The 23000-nt window shown below is 41.6% G+C and overlaps 1 protein-coding gene across 2 annotated transcripts in view; it reads left to right on the top strand.

Moving 5' to 3' along the window:
- Window positions 1–23000, top strand: part of col4a2 (collagen, type IV, alpha 2) — a 62718-nt gene that overhangs the window by 34690 nt on the left and 5028 nt on the right. The window contains exons 5-44 of one of the 2 annotated variants that reach the window (XM_084361914.1): window positions 7485–7619; window positions 7714–7758; window positions 7860–7976; window positions 8083–8151; window positions 8265–8300; window positions 8387–8440; window positions 8523–8558; window positions 8696–8737; window positions 10166–10237; window positions 10386–10439; window positions 10528–10575; window positions 10686–10721; window positions 10806–10850; window positions 12573–12636; window positions 13216–13329; window positions 13442–13591; window positions 13765–13836; window positions 13940–14091; window positions 14189–14261; window positions 14417–14523; window positions 15295–15478; window positions 15890–15934; window positions 16212–16286; window positions 16380–16478; window positions 17013–17234; window positions 17386–17547; window positions 17637–17807; window positions 18201–18344; window positions 18463–18588; window positions 18683–18864; window positions 19334–19397; window positions 19497–19571; window positions 19663–19770; window positions 19871–19978; window positions 20078–20149; window positions 21034–21159; window positions 21290–21406; window positions 22073–22234; window positions 22629–22727; window positions 22813–22959. In XM_084361914.1, the coding sequence (XP_084218040.1) occupies window positions 7485–7619; window positions 7714–7758; window positions 7860–7976; window positions 8083–8151; window positions 8265–8300; window positions 8387–8440; window positions 8523–8558; window positions 8696–8737; window positions 10166–10237; window positions 10386–10439; window positions 10528–10575; window positions 10686–10721; window positions 10806–10850; window positions 12573–12636; window positions 13216–13329; window positions 13442–13591; window positions 13765–13836; window positions 13940–14091; window positions 14189–14261; window positions 14417–14523; window positions 15295–15478; window positions 15890–15934; window positions 16212–16286; window positions 16380–16478; window positions 17013–17234; window positions 17386–17547; window positions 17637–17807; window positions 18201–18344; window positions 18463–18588; window positions 18683–18864; window positions 19334–19397; window positions 19497–19571; window positions 19663–19770; window positions 19871–19978; window positions 20078–20149; window positions 21034–21159; window positions 21290–21406; window positions 22073–22234; window positions 22629–22727; window positions 22813–22959 (4009 nt within the window). The remainder of the gene's footprint in view (window positions 1–7484; window positions 7620–7713; window positions 7759–7859; window positions 7977–8082; window positions 8152–8264; window positions 8301–8386; window positions 8441–8522; window positions 8559–8695; window positions 8738–10165; window positions 10238–10385; window positions 10440–10527; window positions 10576–10685; window positions 10722–10805; window positions 10851–12572; window positions 12637–13215; window positions 13330–13441; window positions 13592–13764; window positions 13837–13939; window positions 14092–14188; window positions 14262–14416; window positions 14524–15294; window positions 15479–15889; window positions 15935–16211; window positions 16287–16379; window positions 16479–17012; window positions 17235–17385; window positions 17548–17636; window positions 17808–18200; window positions 18345–18462; window positions 18589–18682; window positions 18865–19333; window positions 19398–19496; window positions 19572–19662; window positions 19771–19870; window positions 19979–20077; window positions 20150–21033; window positions 21160–21289; window positions 21407–22072; window positions 22235–22628; window positions 22728–22812; window positions 22960–23000) is intronic. The other variant, XM_084361915.1, reaches the window with a different exon arrangement.

The following is a 23000-nucleotide window of genomic DNA, read 5'->3' on the forward strand; positions in this document are numbered from 1 at the left end:
GGTCAGACGTCATGAAGGCATTTGCTTCGGTTTGCAGAAGTAATGTGGCGGAAATGTAAATATGTCCACTTAGAAATCCAACTGTGCTTAGAGCCAGCGATACCATCGTCCATCATGATGTTTTACTGGCACAGCGTCATGTGCCAATGTGGCAGGCATCGCCCCACCCACCAGCTAGCTCCTCGTTAGGACACACAAATGTCGGGTTTAACTGTCCAACATCCTCCTCACACATTCCTACATCTGCAAAAAGATGGAGCTGGGACGTCTCGTTGTCAATGACGCACATGATATATGAAAGAAGGGGTTAATCCTCAGGAAAACGATAGCTACGGTAAAGATAGGAAAACCTAGGAATGACTTATTAGGATAGTCGGTTTGTGAGATCTTAAACTGCACATATCTGCTGTGAGACTGTTATTCTTTCTGCCTTGTTTTTTTCACTATCAGCATCCCGTAATCCCACAGTCTATCTTCAGTCACTTTGTTCAGCTCGTCAGGGTGTGTGTTTAATGTGTGTTTGTGTGTGTGGTAGTTTATGCCTCTCAAACGAGGTGAGAGGTGATTGGATAAAAAGCAGACACCACTTGGCAGACCAGGCTGCTGTTTTATGGCTCTTTTACAACCTTTCCTTAAGTCAGTTTCTGAACAGTCCTAATTTTTGTTTATATGCAGAGCTCCAGTTTTATTGTTTTACTGCCATTTATTTTGACTTTTCTATCCTCTGTGTGGTTAAATTGTGCCATTTTAAGTCTGTTTTTATTTCCTCCTGTTACACACCTCTTGTTCACCTGTCTGTATGTATTTGAGTCCTTCTTGTTTATCTGATTATCTTAGCTCACCACAGCAGTGTCTGTCTGGGGCTGAGACCATAAATGTTCATTATAAAGTGACTCCTATCATTTTAACCATTAAATAGATTTATGAAAGCCAGTGTGAAATGATGTGAGCTCACACAGTGTACACACAGACGCTTGAACCCACGTGATGTCACAGCTGGAACGCTGCGATATTCTCACCTGGCTTTTGACTTTTTTATTGGAATTACCGACTTTTGTTGCTGTTCGTTGACTGGTACCTTTGTTTCTTCTCTTACACCACCTGGCGCTGACACCAGCTTAGCCCGACGCCATTCCTGAAGCGCCGATCGCTGATTTTGTTTACAAGTAGCTAGCCAGGCTAGCTTAGGTGACGTGGAACGGACGATATCAGATGGCTGAGACAGGACCTGAAGGACAAGGATGAGCTCATGTTGGGCTTTTCTTCCTTTCTCCGTTATGAGAGCTGCTGCTGCAGCAACAACAGAGGCTTCGTAAACACAGACTATTTACAGGCATGATTCCATGATTCCTCCTGCTGTTTTGTTATTGATTCTGCAACGATAATACTGCTCATAATTACAGCAATCAGTCAGGCAGGCGATGTAGATAAAGAAGTTTGGGTAATTTAGGGAATGGACAACATGCAGCAAGCATGTTTGTTCTTTTCTATTTTCAGGGCCGGGGTTGGCACAGAAAGGCACTCTGCAGTTAAATATGAAAACTGAAACTCAATTCATCTAACTGTCTGAAAGTCTTTAACTCTGGAATACTTTGCCTTGTAAGTTAATGGTTTGGCCCATGACATGTAGGGCAGTAGTGAAAAATGCTACTTGTCGCACTGTAGTCCATGCTGAGGCCTTCTAATAGCTTACTTTATCCAATCAACAGTCAAAGTTCATGAAATTACGAATAAACTATGACATAAGACAAAGAAAAGCAATTTATTCTCACATTTAAGAAGCTGGAACTTATATGTTGAGTTTTTCCTCATCCAAATTGAACGCAGAGGGACAGAGGATGCTGTATGAGACAACTTTGCGTTTCTGAGTTCAGTACAGTAAATGTAACAGACATGACTTTACTATCTACTAAGCCTCCCTGGCTCCAATCAGAGGTTAAATGTCTGGAGCTTATTGGTCACCTGTGATCTCCTCTCTTCCTGCCTCATTTCCTCCTCTTCCCCCTGTGACTTGAGTAGATTTGAGCACTGATTGATGGCTCGTCGTATCCCATTATGAAGGTCACGAGACGAGAGGTTGAAGGTATGATGTGAGTCGTCTGTAAGAGAAAGAAAAATAAAGGAGCACAGACAGCTACAGATACAGAAGAAGGCCAGAGGGCAGCACATGTCTCCTGAGCTTCATAATCTGGTAAAGTCATGACCAGCCTTCAAAGACAGAGAGGAGCTCAGGCCCAGATCGACACTCATGTACGAGTGTTCAGGATTCTTTACATGTCCGTTTGAAGAGCCTTAAGGTTCCTCTGATCCAAATTTCAGGCACCTTGTTTGATCCGGTTCAGGATTTTACTACAGTACACTGTTGAAGAATTATTTCTCTTTCTAAACACTCTTTATTGCATCTCTACTGTCCTGGCCAGTCTCATAGTTTCTACTATATGTCCATTCATGCTTTTTTTCCCCGTCTCTTGCGATTCTTGCTGCCGTTTCAACATGTACACTCAGTTTTTTCCATGTTTTTCCCCACATTATATGTGGCTATCCGCCCAGAAGAGACAGGAAGGGAAAGAATACAGTCAGAAAAAGGAGGGTAAGAAGAGATACAAAGGGATGTGTGAACACTCAAGAGTTTGGAGTGAAGGGGAGGAAATGCTGGGTGGAAGTCGTGTGAGCAGATAAGAATGGGGAGTATAGGGGTATGAAGGAAGCGAAGCTGTGGAGGACTGGTAATTAAAGCGTGGCAAGGACGGGGGAGAGAGTTAGCTCCGGAGAGGATGGAGAATGGAAATGGTGAACATCCAAAGTGTTAGTGACACAACAGGCCACAGTGAGGATTAATAAAGAATTATTAATCCTCACTGCTTGTGTTTGCAGGGTTGTTTAATTTAACTGCATTGTATTGAGAGATGCTTTTAATTTGTGCACAAACCATTTATAAACATGAGGGGGAACATCAACTGACTTTTTAAAAATGCGGATGTGGCTAAGGGGTCTGAAGTGAAGCTAGCGTGTAATGCCTTAAACCTGCATTCTTTCTAATGACCAGCAGGGGGCAACTCCACTGGTTTCATCTCACAGTCATAGTGCCAACATGATCCAGTTGGTGACATCACTGTGGGTTTATACTTGAGGCGGAAGAATCTTAGAGGCACATTTCAATCTGTTACAACATGATCACAAACTATGACCAAGGGCTGGGTCCCCGTTGCTACGGGGCCTTAACTAACTTAAGTAACTGCATTTGGGTGAAACAGCAACCTAAACATATAAAGAATCACTTACCTTAATGTGGGAACCAGAATTATGTATCTGGGACACCTTATTTGCCCTAAAATGCCTTTTTCAAGACATAACTGTTTTTCTACTGTACCTTTACTTTTGAGTGATTACAGTAGATTCAGCACACGTAGCTGTTGGGTGCTGGAAGTCCACACACACACACACACACACACAAACACACAAATATGCACTTAGAAACTTCTCCCCTGTTATCAGCTATGAAAGGAGACTGGTATTTATCAGCCTGCTGTTTAAGCCATGCAGAAAGATACAGAGCAGTGCACATAGTGTACCATGCAAGTGGTCTAGACAAGGATCTCTTATCTCACGCCCTCTGTCCCTCTGTCACTGTATATTTGACTGTGAATTATGGCAAAATTACTACTCTGACAGAACCATTTGTCTTCAGAAAATTGGTCAGCTTGATTTATTTCTTTTTCATGAGGATGATGATTGACGACTGTCAGGGTGTGTTGGTAGAGTGCACCCTCCTTCATATGCCAGAGGGCCTTTTTTCCATACCACAAGGTTTCATAGCAACGGAAACAGGCGACAGTTTGCGTCCAGATCAAATATTTTACATAAAATCTCGACAAGAAGGTGCAAAGGTACTTTTTCCAACTGCGCTGTTTTCTATCTCTATTTCATCAGTATTCTGACATGTTGTTCTCACCAAAGTCAGAGATGTTTACATGCTGATTTCTTGCAGATATTTGACCTCCAGTCCTGCTGTTTTCTGGCTGTTTAGGGTTCTGCCTGTTTATTACTGGTTTGACGTTTTTATGTTTTTTAGCCACGCTATCACATGACTCAGTCCTCAACTTTGGTCCAGACTGACATATCTCAAAAACTGTATCTGGATAGCCGTCACATTTTGTACAGATATTCATGATCATGACCTTGCTGATCCCCTGACTTTTCCTCTTGTGACGCCACGATACCAGACACCTGCAATACACATCACATTCCTATCAGCCTCATCTGTGCTTTTTCTTTAGTTTTATATCCTGCTGTCCTTCATCGTTCCAGTGTTTGTGTCGAAGATGACGTCAAGAATCCTACACTGAGGAGTTACTAATGTGCAGTGGAAAAAAAAAATAAGAAAAGTAGCTGGTACCAAAAGTGAATCCATTATATTTCCTGATTCCTGCTTTTGTTCATTTTATGTTGTGTCTTTTCCTTTAAAAGTTAGACACCATGATTTATCATAAATATCTTGAGCGTTACAGAATCGCCAGTATGGTGATAGCATCATCATAGTGGGCAAGATACATCGACGCTATCGTATTAGGACAGAGCCTCTGAATGCTCAGTGCTGTAGCTGCTTTCATGTGTAAAGGTCAAAAGTCACAGCACACACTGTTTGAAACACCGGCTTTTGTTGGTGAAAAGTTTGAGTTGTTTTGACAGGACTGTTGTGCGTCTGTTGTCTCTATAGGCAGCAGCTGCAAGGGTGAGATTGAAGACAAAACACAGCTCCTGTTCCAAAAATCCACCGATATACACAGCACTGATTACCACACACACACACACACACACACACACACACACACACACACACACACACTGGCTGTATGTATGACTGCACACGCATCTAACCATCAGTTATGTGAGTTCATCCGAGGCCTTATCTCACACTATCTGCATCTGATTTGTCTGTGAGCTTGTTTGAATTGTTGCCTGACACTGTTTAGGCTCCCTGCAGTTTTATTAATTCCTTCGAGACCCTTGGCTCTCGCTTCGTATGAGAAGGCCCAGAGCCATTTCTGTCTGGGGACAAACAACATCAGTGTGTTTGTTGGTTCTCACAGGAACACTGTCAGGCCTCAGAGGTCATCACTTACTGACCCAATGAACCCCCTGACCATATAAACACACCCAATTCCCAGGGTGTCTCCACCCTCACATGTTTTTCGACCCTTGTAAAAGTGCTGCCCGCGTTTCCATCCTACAAACCCTCGTCGACTCTCTTCTGAGTCCACTCGCTCTCTGAGATGTTAAAGACACACGCAACATCCTGTTTCTGAAGAGATACGTGTTCGTACGTGTGTTTTAAGCACCTGTTCGACCTGATCTGTCAGTTAAAGCTCCTCACCCTCGCTGAACAACTCCGAAGATACACATTTATTTGTTTTATATCCTGCTGTTCTCCTCTCGGAGTCTGTAGACAAATCACAGATCCCTCTCTGTGTTAGGATATAAAACTGAGATGTTTAAAAATGTAGCACAAGTATGGCTGTCAGACTGCCAGACTCACATTTTCCTTCCTTCCTATCTGCCCGCCTGTCCTCTATCTTTCATCACTCTGAGTATCATAATCAAACTGTTATATTTAGCTTGCAGATTAGGAGGCTGTCTGCAGTTTTCAAACAGACAGCAATTAAAAATGCTCTTTAAACAGGCCTTTAAAGTCTGCTTGGCCCAGCTGAGTGTCTTTTTTTCATTAAGGAGACATTTGACAGCAGAGTCTGACTTTATCTACCTCAGCTTAATCTCCTCACTGCTCTCTCTGGCACGTCCTGGAATAACATTGTGTGTGTTTTTAGAGGTGCTCTCAGATGCGTGTAAGATAAAGAGGGAAGAGATATTTCAGCATGGAAGTTTTAAACCGTATCCAGGCAGACTCTAAATCAAAAAGACATGATTTGCGTGTCATTGTGTAATTTCTATTTTCTATTTTCTACTTTCTACTTCCAGTATTGTATTGTACTTTTTATTCCAATACATTCATTTGATAACTGAAGTTACTAGTTACTTTGCAGATTACATGCTGCATCAGAGCCAAAGTACTGCATTTTTAAATTAATCTCTATATTTAATGGGTAATCAGACAGATAAAACAGTGATTCGGATCATCAGAAAACCCAGTCAACCCACAGTGTGTATACATACAGTACATGTAATATGTATAATTGACTTTTACTTGTACTTTTGATACTTAAGTACATTTAATATCAGATACTACAGACATAGACATATGACATAGATAGATACAGACTTTTACTCAAGTACTGTTCATCAGGTGACTTTCACTTTTACCACGGTGATATTTTAGTACAATATCTTTAGTTTTACTCAAGTATGACTTTTGGGTTCACTTTACAACACTAATTAAAAATTTTAAAAAAGTATACACCATACTGCAAGTCTGTATACAAGCCACCTTTCTCTATATTGTAAACAGTGAAAGCAGTGTACAGAAACAAAGAATAAAGAATAAATACTGGATAAAGTAGCGTACATAGTGTAGATTGATTATGCACATTATGTGCATGTATTCAGGACATAATTGTGTAAATGACCTGCATATTATTTACACAAATGTATTATTGACACTGTAACAACCAGGCAATGATGGAGGTGCTGGGAACAGACTGGATGATTGCGGTGGAGAATTGGATCCACAACTCCTGAGGCAGGTGTAGATAGTGGATCCCAGAAACCTGAAGGTTTCCACAGTAGACACAGTGTTGCAGAGTGAGAATAATCACGCTGTTTCATCAGCATCTTGATATGCCACAGCTGTCAGGTGGATGGTTTATCTTGTCACTAACACGGATTTAAATTAATTTGTGAACACAATTTAAGAGAAATAAGCTTTAAGCCACAGGAAAGTCTTAGGTCTTTGATTTCAACTCATGGGGAATGTATATAGTTGTATTGCGTCTAAGTCCCTGAGTCGGGCAGTCAGTTTTTATCTCCCAGCTGTTTACAGTGCACATCTGTAGTAACACTGTTTGACCAATGGAGGGGTGTAAAGAGCTGAAGGAGAAGATTTCAGTTGACAAAGAAAAAGGTTTTGTCTCCCCCTTGTGATGCAATCAGAAAATACAAGCAGAAGTTGCAGAGTGAACATGTGGGAAATGTTTTAATTGATAGGATATGATTTGTCACACTTGTTGTCGCATTGTTGTGATACTTTTGTTCTTACCTGTTTATAACATATGTCTTTTTATCAAATCTTCTCTTATCTGTTCAACAGGTAAGTCTGATCTTGTTCTTACTCCAAACATCACCATGTTAGCTTAGCTTTTGCTAAACTGCTAACTTCCTCACATTAATTGATAAATAGAAATCAAATGATAATTGATTCTGATCTGAACTCAAAACCGAAGCCAATGTGCTGGGTTTGGGACTTTATTTGGCGTTTAGCACCTTTGACTTGAAGTTGATCAACTCATTTTTTTCTACCTCTCCAATCTCAGGGTCTTCCCGGGCCTCTTGGTCCTCAGGGCCCTCATGGACCTCCAGGGAGAGCAGGTGATCCAGGTATCCAAGGGCCAAAGGGGGAGAAGGGTGACCATGGCCGTGGTGGTATCATTGGTCCTAAAGGAAGTGTGGTAAGATACTCGTCTCTTTTTTTGTCTTTATGATAAAAATCACAGCAGTCTCGTGTGTCCTCTTGTTTAATGTGTGATTCTTGTGGCTCCACAGGGAATGACCGGCGTACCTGGGTTTTCTGGAAATGATGGCATTCCTGTAAGTCCCTCCATCATTCTGGATCAATATAAAAGAAACTCACTGTACATTGTGCTGAGTCTGACTGTAATGTGTTCTGACTGTCGTGATTGACTCTGCAGGGTCACCCAGGACAAGCCGGGCCCAGGGGGAAGCCAGGTGCTGACGGCTGTAACGGGACACATGGTGATTCAGGGTCACCGGGGCAACATGGCTACAATGGCAAACCTGGTTTTCCTGTAGGTGTAACTCCAATCCTGTGTGGATAGAGACTTGAAAAATCCAGAGTTTGATTTCCTTTAAGTGACCGTTATCGTCTGTGTTTTTTTTGTTGTGACCTCTCAGGGACAACCCGGCCTGAAGGGAGCCAAGGGAGACTCTCTGGAGCTGAGTGTGTACATGGAGCGTTTCAGGGTGAGGAAGACGAGTAAACAACAAACATAACTTCTGTTCTGAAGAACTGCTGGCTTCAACAAAATACATTTATTTCTGTAACGTCACATTCATTTTTGACCATCTCTCGACAGGGAGATCCAGGCACCCCAGGGATCAACGGAGTATTTGTAAGGCACATTTATGTGTTATATGTCGTTATTCAGTTTTCTTTTGTTGCCATCTTTCTCATCTAATTTCTCTTAATTTCTGTCAGGGGCCTCCAGGGAATCCCGGATGGCAGGGTAACATAGGCATCCAAGGGCCAAAGGTAAGTGTGTGTATGTGAGTGTGCAGTTTTAATATTAGCTTGTGAAGTCTATTATAATGCAAACGTTTGTGTCTTCTTCTAGGGTCCCACAGGTCCTCCAGGTCCCCGGGGACCAAAGGTAATGCAACGATAAAATATACTTAATTTAATATTATAGAAATTTGATATATGACTGTTTAAATGCTGCATGAAATGTCATCGAACAGGAATGTGAATTTATGAATGCAGCTTCATAGTGTTTGTTTTCCTGGGCAGGGCACCATGACCAAAGTGCTAAAAGGACTCAGAGGAGAACAAGTGAGTCACCGTGTTTGTCAAATGCATGTTAACATACATTAGTCAGGTCGTTGCTGGGAGGCAAATGCTATGAAAACAGAGTAGTTTGCTGTTAATGTGTGGGAAAATACTGAATTCACTCAGGTCACAACTCATCTGATCCACTTCAGTTTGTTCATCTGTTCATCAGTACTTTCCCACACAATGATTTGCAGTGGGGGAATCAGACTACATACATTTACTCAAGTACTGCACCTGAGTAAATGTTTTGAGATACTAGTACTTTACTTGAGTATTTCTAAGAATCCTACCTCTGCTCCACTACAGTTTCGAGGAAAAATTTGTACTCGCTACTCAACTGTCCGATTGCTATAGTTACTAGTTACTGTTAAGACTTCAGATTTCATAAAAATATACATTCAAAGATTAAATGCATTCTTTAAGATTGTATCAGTGGTTTTCCAACCAGTTGGGCTTGTGAGAAATTATATAAAAACAGAGTGTAGTTGGGCCCATTGTCACAGATGTTAGCAGATTTTCACAATTTCACTCTGACAAAATAACGGTTTAAAGAGATAACTTTATCTAACATTACACAATGAAATCAAAGAACAGGGAAGTGTCTAAAAATACAAAACAAATCTGTGTAGCCGAACTCTGTTTTGAAGCTTCTCACCCCCTCAGATTTATCTTGTGACCCTTTGAGTCGACCCCTAGTTTGGGCACTGGTAGACTAACGTGACCACACAGTCCAGCATCAGTATTAACAATCTAGTAGTATAATAAATGATAATCAGTGATGGAATGTAGTTAAAGTACATTTACTCAAGAACTTTACTACTATTCTAAGGTACTTGTATGTTACTACGAGTAGTTCTGCATCAGGGCATTTTCAAATGTATTTATTTTGCAGGCATTGAATTAAAGAAAAAAATACTGATTCCAGTTATCTAACAATGCTGAATATTAGATTTAATAATGGGTTGACCCCTAGTAAACAACAGTGTTGTTCAAAGTACCCAGAAGTCATTCTTGAGTAAAAGTAAAGATATCATGTTGAAATATACTTTGGTAAAAGTGAAAATCACCCATATGAACAGTCTTAAAGTATCTGATATAACATGTACTTAAGTATAAAAAGTACAAGTGAAAGTAAATTACACATATTTACGTGTATGCATATACTGTATACTGTGTTCGACTGTCACAATAAGTGTCCGTTGCTGTTCAATTTCAGTGTCAATCTTTTCTGAGTACTTTTCCTTTACTTTGCTACTCATACTTCTGTATTTTACTTGAGCTGGATGACTGCAGAAGTTTGCATGTAATGGAATATTTTAAAACCGTGTTTCCGGTACTTTTATTTCAGTAAAGGATCTGTGTACTTGATACAGATTTCTTTCTCCCCGAGCTGTCTGACTCTTGTTGCACTTCCTTCTTAAACCACAGGGGGACATCGGACCACCAGGGCCTCCAGGAAACTCAACTCATCCGCATACGCTGCCCCCCTACGGACCGTCGGTCTGTACATCAGCAGAATATGTTAATCTCTATTCATTAAACTGAAATTAAATTACATTCAGAGATGGTCTCTGAAATATGAAACATTACTAGGAGAGTTATTACACATGTACGCATGTAATAATATCCTCTTCTTTTATTATTTTAGGGGCCTCCTGGACCAAGAGGACCGAAAGGAGAAATAGGAGAAATAGGAGATCGGGTTCGTGATCACTCATAACGATCATACACATTTTCTACACATGAATATGTTTGACACAACATCAAATTCTTTTGTTCACTGTTTTCAGGCTGACAACAAAGGAGAAACTGGTATAATGGGATTTCATGGACCTCGGGTGAGCACAGACACATTTGTACACATTTCATCCACAAACTGGCCTCTAAACACATGTTCACTTTATATTAATGTATGTATATAAACAGTTTGTTTTTTATGCTGTTCTAGGGTGAATCTGGTCTAGATGGGAGTCCTGGAGAGAGGGTACGTTTGTGTAAAAGATGTTGTATCATTGCTGGTTGTCAAATTAAATGTCCTTTTATAACTTTATGGTGATGGCTTTTTCAGGGGGATGCGGGTGATCCAGGTCCAAAAGGCAGAGACGGTCTTAAGGTGAGTTTGCGGTTGATCGTCGATCATTATGATGATCATCACTGATAATGCATCTAAACCTCTATCTATCTGACTGACAATTATACATTCACTCACATCTACAGGTAGGTTATCATTAATGCACAGTTATTACGTAGCATTCCTTGTTACTTTTCTGGTCTGCTCCTCAACAGCTTAAAAAGAAATATTGTCCTTTATTGTATATATTACTCCACTACTTTTAATGCCCAGCTATAGTTAGTAGTTACTGTACATATTAAGCCTAAATTATGATGCCATGTTGTAGATTGAAGATGAAACTAGTTCAATTTAGCTCCACCTGAACCAGCCACAACAGGTACTGTCAATAATATGATAATGATATCATGATATTTAGAGAACATTTGAAAAAAAGAAAATGCTATCAGTCAAATTCCTTTTTAACTCTGTTCACTGTGTCTTTTTTCTCATTTTTGGCAAATAAAGAACAATCAAAATACATGTGTAGGAAGGAGGAGAGAGTTTATAACAATAACTGTACAAAAGTGTACAAAAAGAACAATTACATTTATTTTATATTGAAAAGGCAAACAGATAAATCTGAAATCTGCACTGGATTATTCACACGATGCTATCACATGTGTATTATTAACAGAATATATTTTTAATATCACTGCTATTATCAAATGAAATGTATGTAAAACAATGCACAAGACATTGACAGTATTTCTGTTGCATGTTAAGGTTGCAACACAGCATGTGGGGTTTGAATATTTCACTCCAACTGTTGACTATTGTAACAAGCAATTACAAAATATGTAATTCTTTAAAACTGTGAGAAAAATCATTTTGTTTTCGATTTCACAAAAATGTTTAAAACCTTAAGAGGAATATCAGGAGCTGAAGAGGTTTTAATTAATCACCTTTGTGGTTGAAGTTTAGACTTGATTCACTGTTAGGCTCGTCAGCACAAACTAATGTTGTTCCCTCAAATATTCTTCAAATCTTAATTAAATTAAATTATAGAGAAGATCCCAAAGTTTCCAGAAATAGTAAATATCAGTCTGTCTTTTGTGAAAATGGGGATAAAGTTATGTACAAGACATGTAGAATATTTCCATTAGATGAAACAGTACAGCCATAAAAACAGTCCGTGGTTCATATGCTTTGAGGCTACTTCAGCGTTTGGTATAATGACCTGGTGTTTATAGGTTGTTGTAGCTCTCATTTGTGTCCTCTCCATACCTACAAGTCAAAAGTTTCGTGTCAAGCCAGAAAAGTAGTGTCTCTGGTGAGAGGCTGGCAGCCACAGTGGAGGCTCAGAGTCAAATTACAGCTGACTGGCTCATTTCAAACTGGTTTACAGTCACTATAGCAAAACCTGAGTGACCTGTTCAACACACAGTTTTATACAGTCAGTAGTTCTGGTATGAAAATTCGACCAAAAATGCTCACAATATGCTCTGATTTTCAAAATCTTATTGAAACCCTGTCAGTGTCAGAGAAAGAAACAAGATTAACAATCAAAATGAACACAAGATATGATGAGAGACATACAGATTACAACTACGTGAACTCTGCACTGACCTGGATGACTGAGAACCTTCATCAGCACAGATTACAACAGGAGGATATGTGTCACAGTCATTTTCAAGACGTACAGTGTGTGCACATCCAGCATGTGATCTCATCCAGTCTCATCTGATCTTTACACTCAAGACTGACATTAGGTTTGTGTTTCAGGGAGTCAGAGGTGACGCAGGACTGCTGATTTCATCAGGCACCAGTTGGCCTTGGTCTTCAACAGGTACACTGAATAATCCCAGTCAGATAATCTGCCAGTTTGTCGATGACCCCGCTGCCTCACAAGTGTTAACAGCATGTGATCTGCCAAAAGTGGTGCTGACGTGAAGTGAAACTGTGTGGAGAAATTACTGACTTCACTGAACTTTAAAAGACCTTTTGTTAAAGCAAAAGGTCAGGTTCTCGAGATAGGATGTGAATCTGATGAATAATAGTGTTTCTCATTAAATAAGCAGAACAACCACTATTATTATTATTACAGTATATTCAGATGAGGATACAACAGTTAGAAACTCTTCATAACCCTTCATGTATAAAGTGTTACAAAGCTACAACAGACTTGATTATCCTCGATCCTCGATACCTCAGCATTTTATTTTATTTACCTCAGCATTTTATTTTATAGCTACTTAAGCATTTTATTGTATATAGTACTTCATTGTTTCTATATTTGCCCTTGTATTTTGATTGTATTTGTACTTGAATGTACCCGCTGCTTTGATAACATAATTTCCCCTCTGGGATTAATAAAGTTATCTATCTATGAAGTCATTGTTTTTTAATTATGCTTTGACTCGATAAGGTGGTCCTACTGGTCCTCCTGGTGAACAGGGTCCAGAAGGCGAGAGGGGCCCAGTTGGAGACCAAGGCATCCCCGGACCCCCGGGACGGCCAGCTTATGACACACAGCAACAAAGTGTGTAAACTCAAACTCTCCAAGATAAGCGAAACCTTTGATAAACTCAGCAGAGAAGAGTTTTCGCCAAATATTAAAAACTCTCTCTTTAATTTGCCTTTGTGTCTGTCAGTGTGGCAATTATTCGGGCCATTTGGATTTAAGGGGGAGGCGGGACAGAAGGGCCAGCAAGGGGATCCAGGACACCCTGCTGTCAGTGCAGGACCCCCAGGCGCCAGTGGTCGCCCAGGAGGCAGGGGCCCTCCAGGACCCAAAGGAACATGTGAGTTTACACCAATTTTTCTTACTAAACAGAAATATACAACTGTACATCGTACAGCAGTTAGCAGTTATACTGCCCCCTTTAGTTTTGGAGCTACCTTTGAATTCCGACCATTTCTTACAGATGACACCTTTAAATGTCTGTACCTTTACTGTATTTCTTTATGTCTCTAGGGGCTGAGTACTTCAAGGGGGCCCCCGGTGGGAGAGGCAGGCCCGGCAATGCAGGCTATAAAGGAGTGAAAGGTGCTGTAGTCATACTGTTCATGCTAACGAAGATTGTTGACAGAAAGATACAGTTTTCTGAAGTATGTCGCTGACCTGTGAGTGCAATGGTGTCCCCATTCAGGAGATCATGGGGAATGTGAATGCTCCGTTGCAAACTCTCTCCCGGGGCCACCTGGTCCTGCTGGTGAACCTGGTGACGCTGGGATGACCGGAGAGTTTGGTCAGGAGGGTGACGTAGGAGACCCAGGTCCCCATGGAGAAGACGGGTTCCCTGTAAGCCTAATCAAGTCATACCATCGTCATTCAGTCTTTCCTTAAAGCTGTTTTCCTTTTTTTCTGGTTCCTCAGACTGTTTTCTGTTGTCTCACAGGGACCTGCTGGACTCAGTGGTGTGCCAGGCCCAAAAGGTCAAAAAGGGGCAGAGACTGTGGCCACACAGAAAGGTGCACATGTTATCTCATCTCATTTCACAGCAGCACCATGGGTACAAGAAGGCCCACAAAACAGACAATGACTGCTGCTGTGTGTGTGTGTATGTGTTTGGTTGTATGTGTGTGTTGATGGATGATATCTTGTCATTGTCGATGCACCACTACAGGATATTCTGGAGACCATGGGGTTCCTGGGCCAAATGGCCTGCTGGGAGTACCGGGTACTCCAGGCCAAGACGGTTTGCCTGGTTTCCCCGGGCGCCAAGGTCTTCCAGTGAGTCGACCAGTCATCTCCATAATGACAGTTTCATCATTCTTCATACTTATCATACACTATTTATTTCGGTGACGTAAAGGTCCGGTGTATAGGGTTTAGTGGCATTTAGCAGTGAGGTTGTAGACTGCAACCAACTGAACACCCCTCACCTAAACCCTTCCCAACAGTGGTCGCTAAAAATGCAAAAGACTTGAAAGGCCTTTGCTAGAGTCAGTGTTTGTTTTGTTTTTTTCGTTCTGGGCTACTGTTGAAACATGGCGGACCCTGTGCTCCCTCTGATAATATAAAGCGCTCATTCTTATGTAATGAAATTACACTGATTCTTAGTTTCAGGTGATTCTACACAAATGAAAACATAATTATGAATATTATATTTTATTTCTGCTAGTAGACTATTAGTGTCTATTAGCAGAAATAAAATATAATATTCATGAGAGAAGCTAACAACGGTGTTAGCCTGTTGGAGAAGCTAGCATCAATGTCAGCCTGTTGAAGAGGCTAACACTGCTATAAGCCGGTTTGAGAAGCTAACACTGACGTTAGCCTGTTAGCTTTAAATTTACCGGTCCATGAGTATAAATTCTCCACTTACAATTAATGCCTCTGAATCATTGTCTCTTAGTGTCAGGTGATTAAACACATGAAAACATAATTATGAATATTATATTTTATTTCTGTTAATCAACATTAAATAATACACACTAGACTTTTAATATGTGCATTAGGGTTTCATCTAAGTGTAATGATTTTGCTGGTTGATGTCAACAGGGAGAAGCTCCCAGCAGACTACGTGGAGACAAAGGTTTCCCAGGTCTGCCTGGTCGACCCGGTGTAGCCGGGCAAGCGGGAGAACCAGGCGAAGACCTTACAGGCATCAAAGGCCAACGTGGTTTGCCTGGTGATGACGGCATCACAGGTTATGAGGGAGTTCCAGGAACACCTGGCAGCCCAGGTGAGAGGCAACTGACTGCCCCCTTCTACCCTTTATTATTCTCAAAATGTTGTTGCATATTTCTCCTTCAAGGCCTTATCTCTTTGCAGCGATTTGACCTGTTTTCACTCTACTAAGTATTTAATTTTACTTCACCTCTCTTGAAAAACTCTCTTTTGTATTTTGATGCAAAGCAGTGAAACAGGAATGAACATTAATGGCTTGTGATTAAAAAAAGGAGAAAAAGCATGACAAGTATATGTTCCTGTTTCATTTATTTTTCTGTCTTCGTCTGGTATTGTCTACTTGATGCACAGGCTGCATCCTTCAAACCAGCTGCTGCGAAGCTTGTTTGACATAATGCTTGTGCTTTTGAATAACTCTTGTTCCGAATGCCTCTCTCTTTGATTCTCTCTCATTTGAAACTGAAAGGCGGCTGTAGTCCAAGAGGAGATGGAGAACAGGTGGATGTAACAGGTAGCTGGTATAAAAAAACGTCTTCACCGATTGCTCCCCACCTAACAACTCTTTTGTGCTTTGCCTCGGGTTTATTTGACTTGTGTGCATGATAATTTTATAATTGTTAACAAATTGAGATTTAGTGAACTGAGATAGCAGCTAATGTAATGATAAACTTATGTTCTGAAACACAATCCACGCTGGGCAGCAGACAAAAATCACTTAAATAGTCATTTGCACGTCCTTTACATACAATCACCATGTTGTCCTTAACACTGTATTCTTTTCTTCTTAGGTTCTTGCGATCCTATTCCTGGACCTCCAGGGCTGCCTGGCGCTCCAGGACCCACTGGGTTAGAAGGCGTTCCAGGTAACATAACAGGATACTAGTGCTGAATGTTAATTGCAGGATACCTGCTTTGAACCATTTTTGATGTGTTGTTTATACTTTGTGAACTAACAGGTTTTCCAGGCCAAAAAGGAGTACATGGTCCACTTGGAGAACCTGGAGAGAAAGGCGAAGCAGGAGAACAAGGCATAGGAGGCCACCCAGGACCACCAGGTGAGGCTTGTTGGAAAAGCTAACACTTTTGTTAGCCCTTTAGGAGAAGCTAGCATCGATGTCAGTCTGATTAAGAAGCCACCACTGTTGTTAGCTTGTTCGAGAAGCTAATACCAATGTTAGCCTGTTGAAGAGGCTGTCATTGTTGTTAGCCAACTGGAGAAGCTAACATTGATGTTAGCCTGTAAGTTAAATTTTCTATATATCCGGGTATATCCGCTGACAAGATTAATGCCTCTGACTCATAGAAGCTAAAACACCTGTCTTTTTGTCCATTACAGCAAGCTAGCTGGTGTAGTGAGACAAGTGAAGTGAGACGGTGTGTAGTGTCTTGTGTACATTCTAAGGTTAAAGAACTGAGTTTACAGGTCTTGTTAGCTTTTCTTAAGATAACATTCAAGGTGTGAGATAGGACACAGCCACGAGTTTAGGAATTGCTTCTGTGATATGAGGATAGGATTAGGATTAGTCCAGTTATGATTGGACGAACAGATATCGATATCTCTTGTTAAAATTATTGGTTTTCCAATACAGGTTTTGCCGGACCTCGTGGAGACTTGGGATCTCCTGGCAGGAAAGGTTCATCAGGGGTCCCTGGATTTCCTGGTGTGTCCGGCCGGCACGGGTCACAAGGTGAAAAGGGTGTTCATGGAGAGATCCTGGGAGCATCTCCAGGATCCCCCGGTGATCCGGGGCTGCCTGGGTTTCGAGGAAAAAAAGGCCATAGTGGTGAACCAGGAGAACCAGGCTATCCAGGTTAGCCATGTCTTAACTTCAGTCCATTTACCCTACCCGCACTTAATCTTGCTTTGCCTTGTTCCTTTACTTGCAGCATTAGTGGGATCATTTGAAAGAATAAAGGAGTTTAGAGCTATTATCTTATGTTCTTATTCACCTGTTCTTCCAGGAATGCCTGGCATGCCTGGCATGATAGGCATAAAGGGTGATAGGGGCCCTTCAGGCCTGCAGGGGGAGGAAGGTAGACCTGGGCCAGCAGGCAAATATGGCTACCCTGGTGATCCTGGGAGAGCAGGTCCACCTGGGCCACCTGGTGTTACTGGACAGCCAGGTGAGACAAACATACACATGGACACAATCTCAGAAATGTTCACTTTCATGTCTGACATTGTCCTTCTGGTACATCATCCTGCTCACCAGGTTTGACTGGAGAGAGGGGAAGTGAAGGAGACCAAGGCCCTCCGGGTCCAATAGGATTAAAAGGCGTCCCAGGGACATTTGGTGCTGATGGTGCCCCCGGAGAGTATGGCCAATCAGGTGACCCAGGACTGCCTGGTGCCGATGGGCGGCCAGGACTTTCAGGAATGAAAGGTTTGTTCCTCAGATATTTACTTTGAAAATCTACTCCTTAAAGAATAAAGAGTGCATAGAGTCAAACTACAGGATTGTAGCCCACAAAGAACTTGGACCGCTTGTTTCTTGCAGGCATCCATTTTAGAAGAAATCAATTCTGTCCCACATAAGCCATTGCAGACTTGTTGGGGATTCCTCCTGGTGGAAAAAGTCATGTCATGTAGTGTGCAAACCAGAAGGACTTAAAGATTTCCGATTACATGACAGATAGTTCTGTAGTGTGGACAGTGCAGCGACCTGATGACTTTGAAAGTCAGGCAGTGTCACCAAGTCATAATTTGTACTTCGTTCAAGCATTTTGGTGAGAAATGTTTGTATTCAGTGTCTCCTTATGATCCCTCTCTTTCACAGGATACAAAGGGTCTACCGGCATGGAAGGCTTTGATGGGATGAGGGGTGATGTAGGCGTGAAGGGCTTCGGTGGGTTTATAGGAGAACCCGGAGTCATCGGCCAAGTTGGCCCAAAAGGAGTGACGGGTAATAGAGGGGCAAAAGGTGAGAGTATTCTGTTATTAAATGAGTCTATGGTGTGTGGGTGGTGTTTTGTTGAGAATACCACATACATTTGACCACATAACTTACCATCTCTCTCACAACCATGATTGTCTGCCAGGTGATCGTGGTTTGAGAGGGCCACCTGGGGATAAGACTCACATCCCAGCCCAGTTAATGGTTGACATGAAGGGAGCCAAGGGAGACCATGGAAACGAAGGAACTCAAGGTTTCACCGGGCAAAGAGGTGTGCAGCCACAATCTGATATCAGTCACTCTTTCCTTCTTACCTCCTCCGTCCTTCCTTCGCTTCACTTCCTCACATCCTTCCTTTTACACAGGTTCTAAGGGTTTACCTGGTGTGCCAGGCTCCGGGGGATATCATGGTCTTCCTGGAGACCCCAGCAATGAGAAAGGTGTCCAAGGAGATCCAGGTGCACAGGGGCTGCCAGGGTTGAAAGGAATGCCAGGCCTAACTGGAAATCGAGGAATAACTGGTTTTGATGGAATGACTGGCAAAAAGGTGAGCAGAGCCATACTGGTCATTTGTAACGATGAACTCCCAGAGAATTATTAGCCAACTCTTCAGTTTCCCTCAGCTCTCTATGGTTGTTGTTCCATTTTTACGGCAGTGTTTCCCACACATAGACTTTACCTTAAAAAGAGCCTTTATTGAAAACTTGTCAGTTTGAAAGGAGTGAAGGTCTAATAAATGTTTTTATTTAGTTGCTATATGGAAAATGTAGCCTTCCTCTTGTAATCTGCCTCTTCGCGTGCCCCTCTACATTATGAAAGTGCTATAGTGAAGTGCTGAAGAGCCCCTTCAAGTCAACTAATATCAATTATTGCACTCACTCTGTCACTATGTCATAATTTGTTTCATTTTACTGTTGTTTTGTAGCTACAAATAAATGTTCATTAAATTCCTTTCATTGCAACATTCCATGCAAACGTTTGATATGTTTGTAAGTTGTTCATTTGTTACCTTTCAGGGACTTAAAGGAAGCCCCGGTGCGTATGGTGCGTCAGGAGACATAGGAAGAAAGGGCATCGAAGGTACAACCTCAAATTTTAACTTCACACACTAGATGGTAATCATAAAGTGATAGTGATGAAAATATATAAGGTGATGATAACGTTTGAATACAATCACAGGTGAGAAAGGCCCTCGTATAGACCTTCCAGGAGTTCCTGGATTGAGAGGAGAGCATGGTTTTGACGGAGACCCAGGTACAAACTGTAGCTCATGCAGCTTTTTTAACTGCTCCTCTTTCAAAGGCTCATTCTTGACTGATATGATATGTTTATGGACCATTAACAGGCCAGAAAGGATTGATTGGAAACCCTGGGGAGAGGGGTACACCTGGTTTTGATGGTATCGAAGGGAGAACTGGAGTGTCAGGTGATCCAGGAATACCAGGAAACACAGGTAGGAGACACTCATTAACCTCCATATGTAGAGCAGCATTACCCCTGCTCTGAAGCTGACTTGTACACAATTTTAAGAACAACATATCTGTTTTCTGCAGGCACAGAAGGGCAGAAGGGAACTCCTGGTAACCAAGGTCAAAAAGGCTTTCCAGGAATTCCCGGTAAAGAAGGACTTCCAGGCTTCCCTGGTTTCAGAGGAAACAAAGGTAACTCGATCAGACCTGTGCCCTGTCTTTCTTTTCCTTTAAACTACATACTTTGTTGTCCACCGTATTCCTCCTTCTAATCTATGCAAATATGTGCAGGTTACCCTGGCCTGAAGGGTCTTTACGGACTACATGGACTGAAGGGACAAAAGGGTTTCCAGGGAAAACCAGGTATGTCACAACGTTTCAAGAACTCATATAAACAACATCACAATATCATATATCATGAATGCTGAGCCAGAAAGTAGTTTAAAGGTCCAGTGTGTGGGATTTAGAGGGATTTAGGGGCAAAAATGGGATTGAGTACTGGCAGAAATGGAAAGTATTATTCAGAATTTTGTTTTCATGAGTTTCTAATCACGTTAAACTAAAAATTGCTGTGTTTTTGGTACCTTAGAGTGAGCCTTTTATATCTACAGAGGCAGCAGGTCCTCTTTCATAGAGTCCGCCGTGTTGCATCATTTTCCTACAGTAGCCCTGAAAGAACAAACTAAAATCAACATTGATATGCTCTATGCAGCCACTGTAGGGGAGGGTGAGACGAGAGGTGTTCAGTTCAGTTGCAATCTGCAACCTCAACTCTAGACCATATATCAGTCAATAAACACACATTTTTTGCAGTGATCCCTCAAATGTGGTTATTAAACACTTGTGACAAAGATATGTTATGAAGCCAGGATATTTCACAGTTTAACAAAAATTTTTACCTGTCTAAAATTACATCAGTGCACTGAAACAACTCCTCCGCAGTAGCTGCAGCTAACATTAGCACGTCTGCAGCCAGATGAGCTGGGGGGGTTTCAGTGTTAAACTCTTCAGAAATTATAAATACATGGGGTAATTTTTTTTTTTCTTTGATTGTAGCTTATCTAGTTTGAATTGAATATTTAGTGTTAGATAAATATGTAAGATTTGAAACCATACCTCCACGGGCTTTACAGTAGTGAGTAAACTTCTAAAATTGCTAAAGTCACTCAAGATATATTTCTGAATTCTTCCATGTCTCAGTTCATCTGTTATATAAAGATGGATGTTCCTGTTTGTTTGTTTATCAGGTCTAGATATCATTGGACCGGCTGGGGAATCAGGGTCCAAAGGAGAGAAGGGAGAGGGCGGTGACCCAAACAGCCAACCAGGTGATCCTGGCACAGCCGGTCTGAAAGGCTTCCAAGGATCTCCAGGTTAGTGATTAATCTTCTGCATCAATGAGGCACAAGTTAGGCCATCTAAGAAACCTGCGGCGCTCTCGATAAAATGATGCACAGTAACAATGCGGTCAATCAATCAATCAATGCTGTTTCATTTCCTCAGGTGACCATGGTCAAACTGGACCGCCAGGACTCCGCGGACCCCAAGGACCAGATGGGAAACCAGACAAGCCAGGATCCAGGGGGGACTCTGGCTATGTTGGAGCTAAAGGTTATGAAGGTAAAAAGATACAGTTTTAGTTCAAGAAAGAAGAAGAGAAGAAGAAGAATTGGTGCAGTGTTTACAGTATTCACTACTCTCACCTCTCACCATGGGCAGTACAGCTACTCCATATAGTCTACCCACTTTTTGCATTTATTAGTTTATGTTCTATTTTTTGGATTTTTAGGTATTTGCTAGTTGAATTGTTAGAAAATATGTGTTTTTTGTCATGGTTCGTGTTTTTGGTTAGTTGTTTCTCTGGCAGAGACAGAGGCAGGCAGTTAAAACAACAAAAGCAAGCTTTAATGATGAGCTGATATCAAACTAAAATACAGACGAACCAATGAAAAGTAAAGGAAACAGACTTAAATACACAGATAAACAAATGAAACACAGGTGTACACAGAAAAAGGGCAGGAAAACAGATAAAGACAGGAAGTGGAAAGTAAAACATAACTCATGTAGATAAAGTCTATACATCAAACCAATTCCTGTATTTTTAGCTTTTTAATATCTTAGTGTGATCTGGACCGAAACATACCAGAATACAGGAATGGTATTGAGATGGGTGCTGCGTGTGATCCAGAACATTGCACTGTTACATGATCATCAGTGTTATTCACTTCACCTGTGACTGACTATACTAACTATATTTATCAACCATAAATGATTTTTGTCTCTCAGGTTCCCCTGGAGCCAGAGGGTATCCTGGTGTGGATGCCCCCCCTGGAGAAAAGGGTGTACCAGGAGGAGGTGGGTTTCCTGGATTCCCTGGTACGAAAGGCTTCAAAGGAGATCAAGGGCCGTTTGGATACAGGGGGTCGAATGGTGTTTCTGGGAAGAAAGGTAAGCATGAAGTATTGAATCTTTAAATGGCGACTTGTTTACCACTGGTGACGTTTTTGCAATAGTAGATATTAGGGCAAATTATACAACCAATCATAGTACTTTTGAACAAAACATGAGGATTTATATTTATACTTGTCAATACAAAATACATGGTCAATGTATGGTCTCGTGTGAACTGTCAGTCACGGAAATCTGACCCGTTGTTCACAAAGGAACAACTTTTGGCAACTGAGACAGACAGGGAAGGTCTCATTTTGCATGTAACATTACAATCTGCTCACATATGGCCAGTAAAAAAAATATTAATACAAGTCAATTTCTAGAAATTGTTACATAGAGCCCCCTCACCAGCTATGATCTGTGTATAGTCTCACTATATTTCCTCTTACAGGGGTGAAAGGAGAGCAAGGATTCATGGGATTTCCTGGTGTGGTTGGTGTGAAGGGAGAGCGAGGACCAGCTGGCCCCAAAGGGAGCACTGGACCTCCAGGTAAATTCAGCACTTTGACAAAACATACAGACTGCTCACTCGTTAGCAGATATTACTCGGTATTACACGATCTTTTGTGTTGCAGGTTTTCGTGGGTTCCCAGGCAACCAGGGTCCTCTTCCAATTCCCATCAAAGTTCCAGGAGAGAGGGGCTCTCCAGGACCACGGGGTATCCATGGACCACAGGGGGGTGGAGGGATAATAGGGCCACATGGGCCCCCTGGGGATGGAGGTAAGTTATTCTTATAAGACACGTGTTGTTGAGCATCCCTG

The sequence above is a fragment of the Pagrus pagrus genome (assembly GCF_965226575.1).
Source record: "Pagrus pagrus genome assembly, chromosome: 9".
Taxonomy (NCBI): domain Eukaryota; kingdom Metazoa; phylum Chordata; class Actinopteri; order Spariformes; family Sparidae; genus Pagrus; species Pagrus pagrus.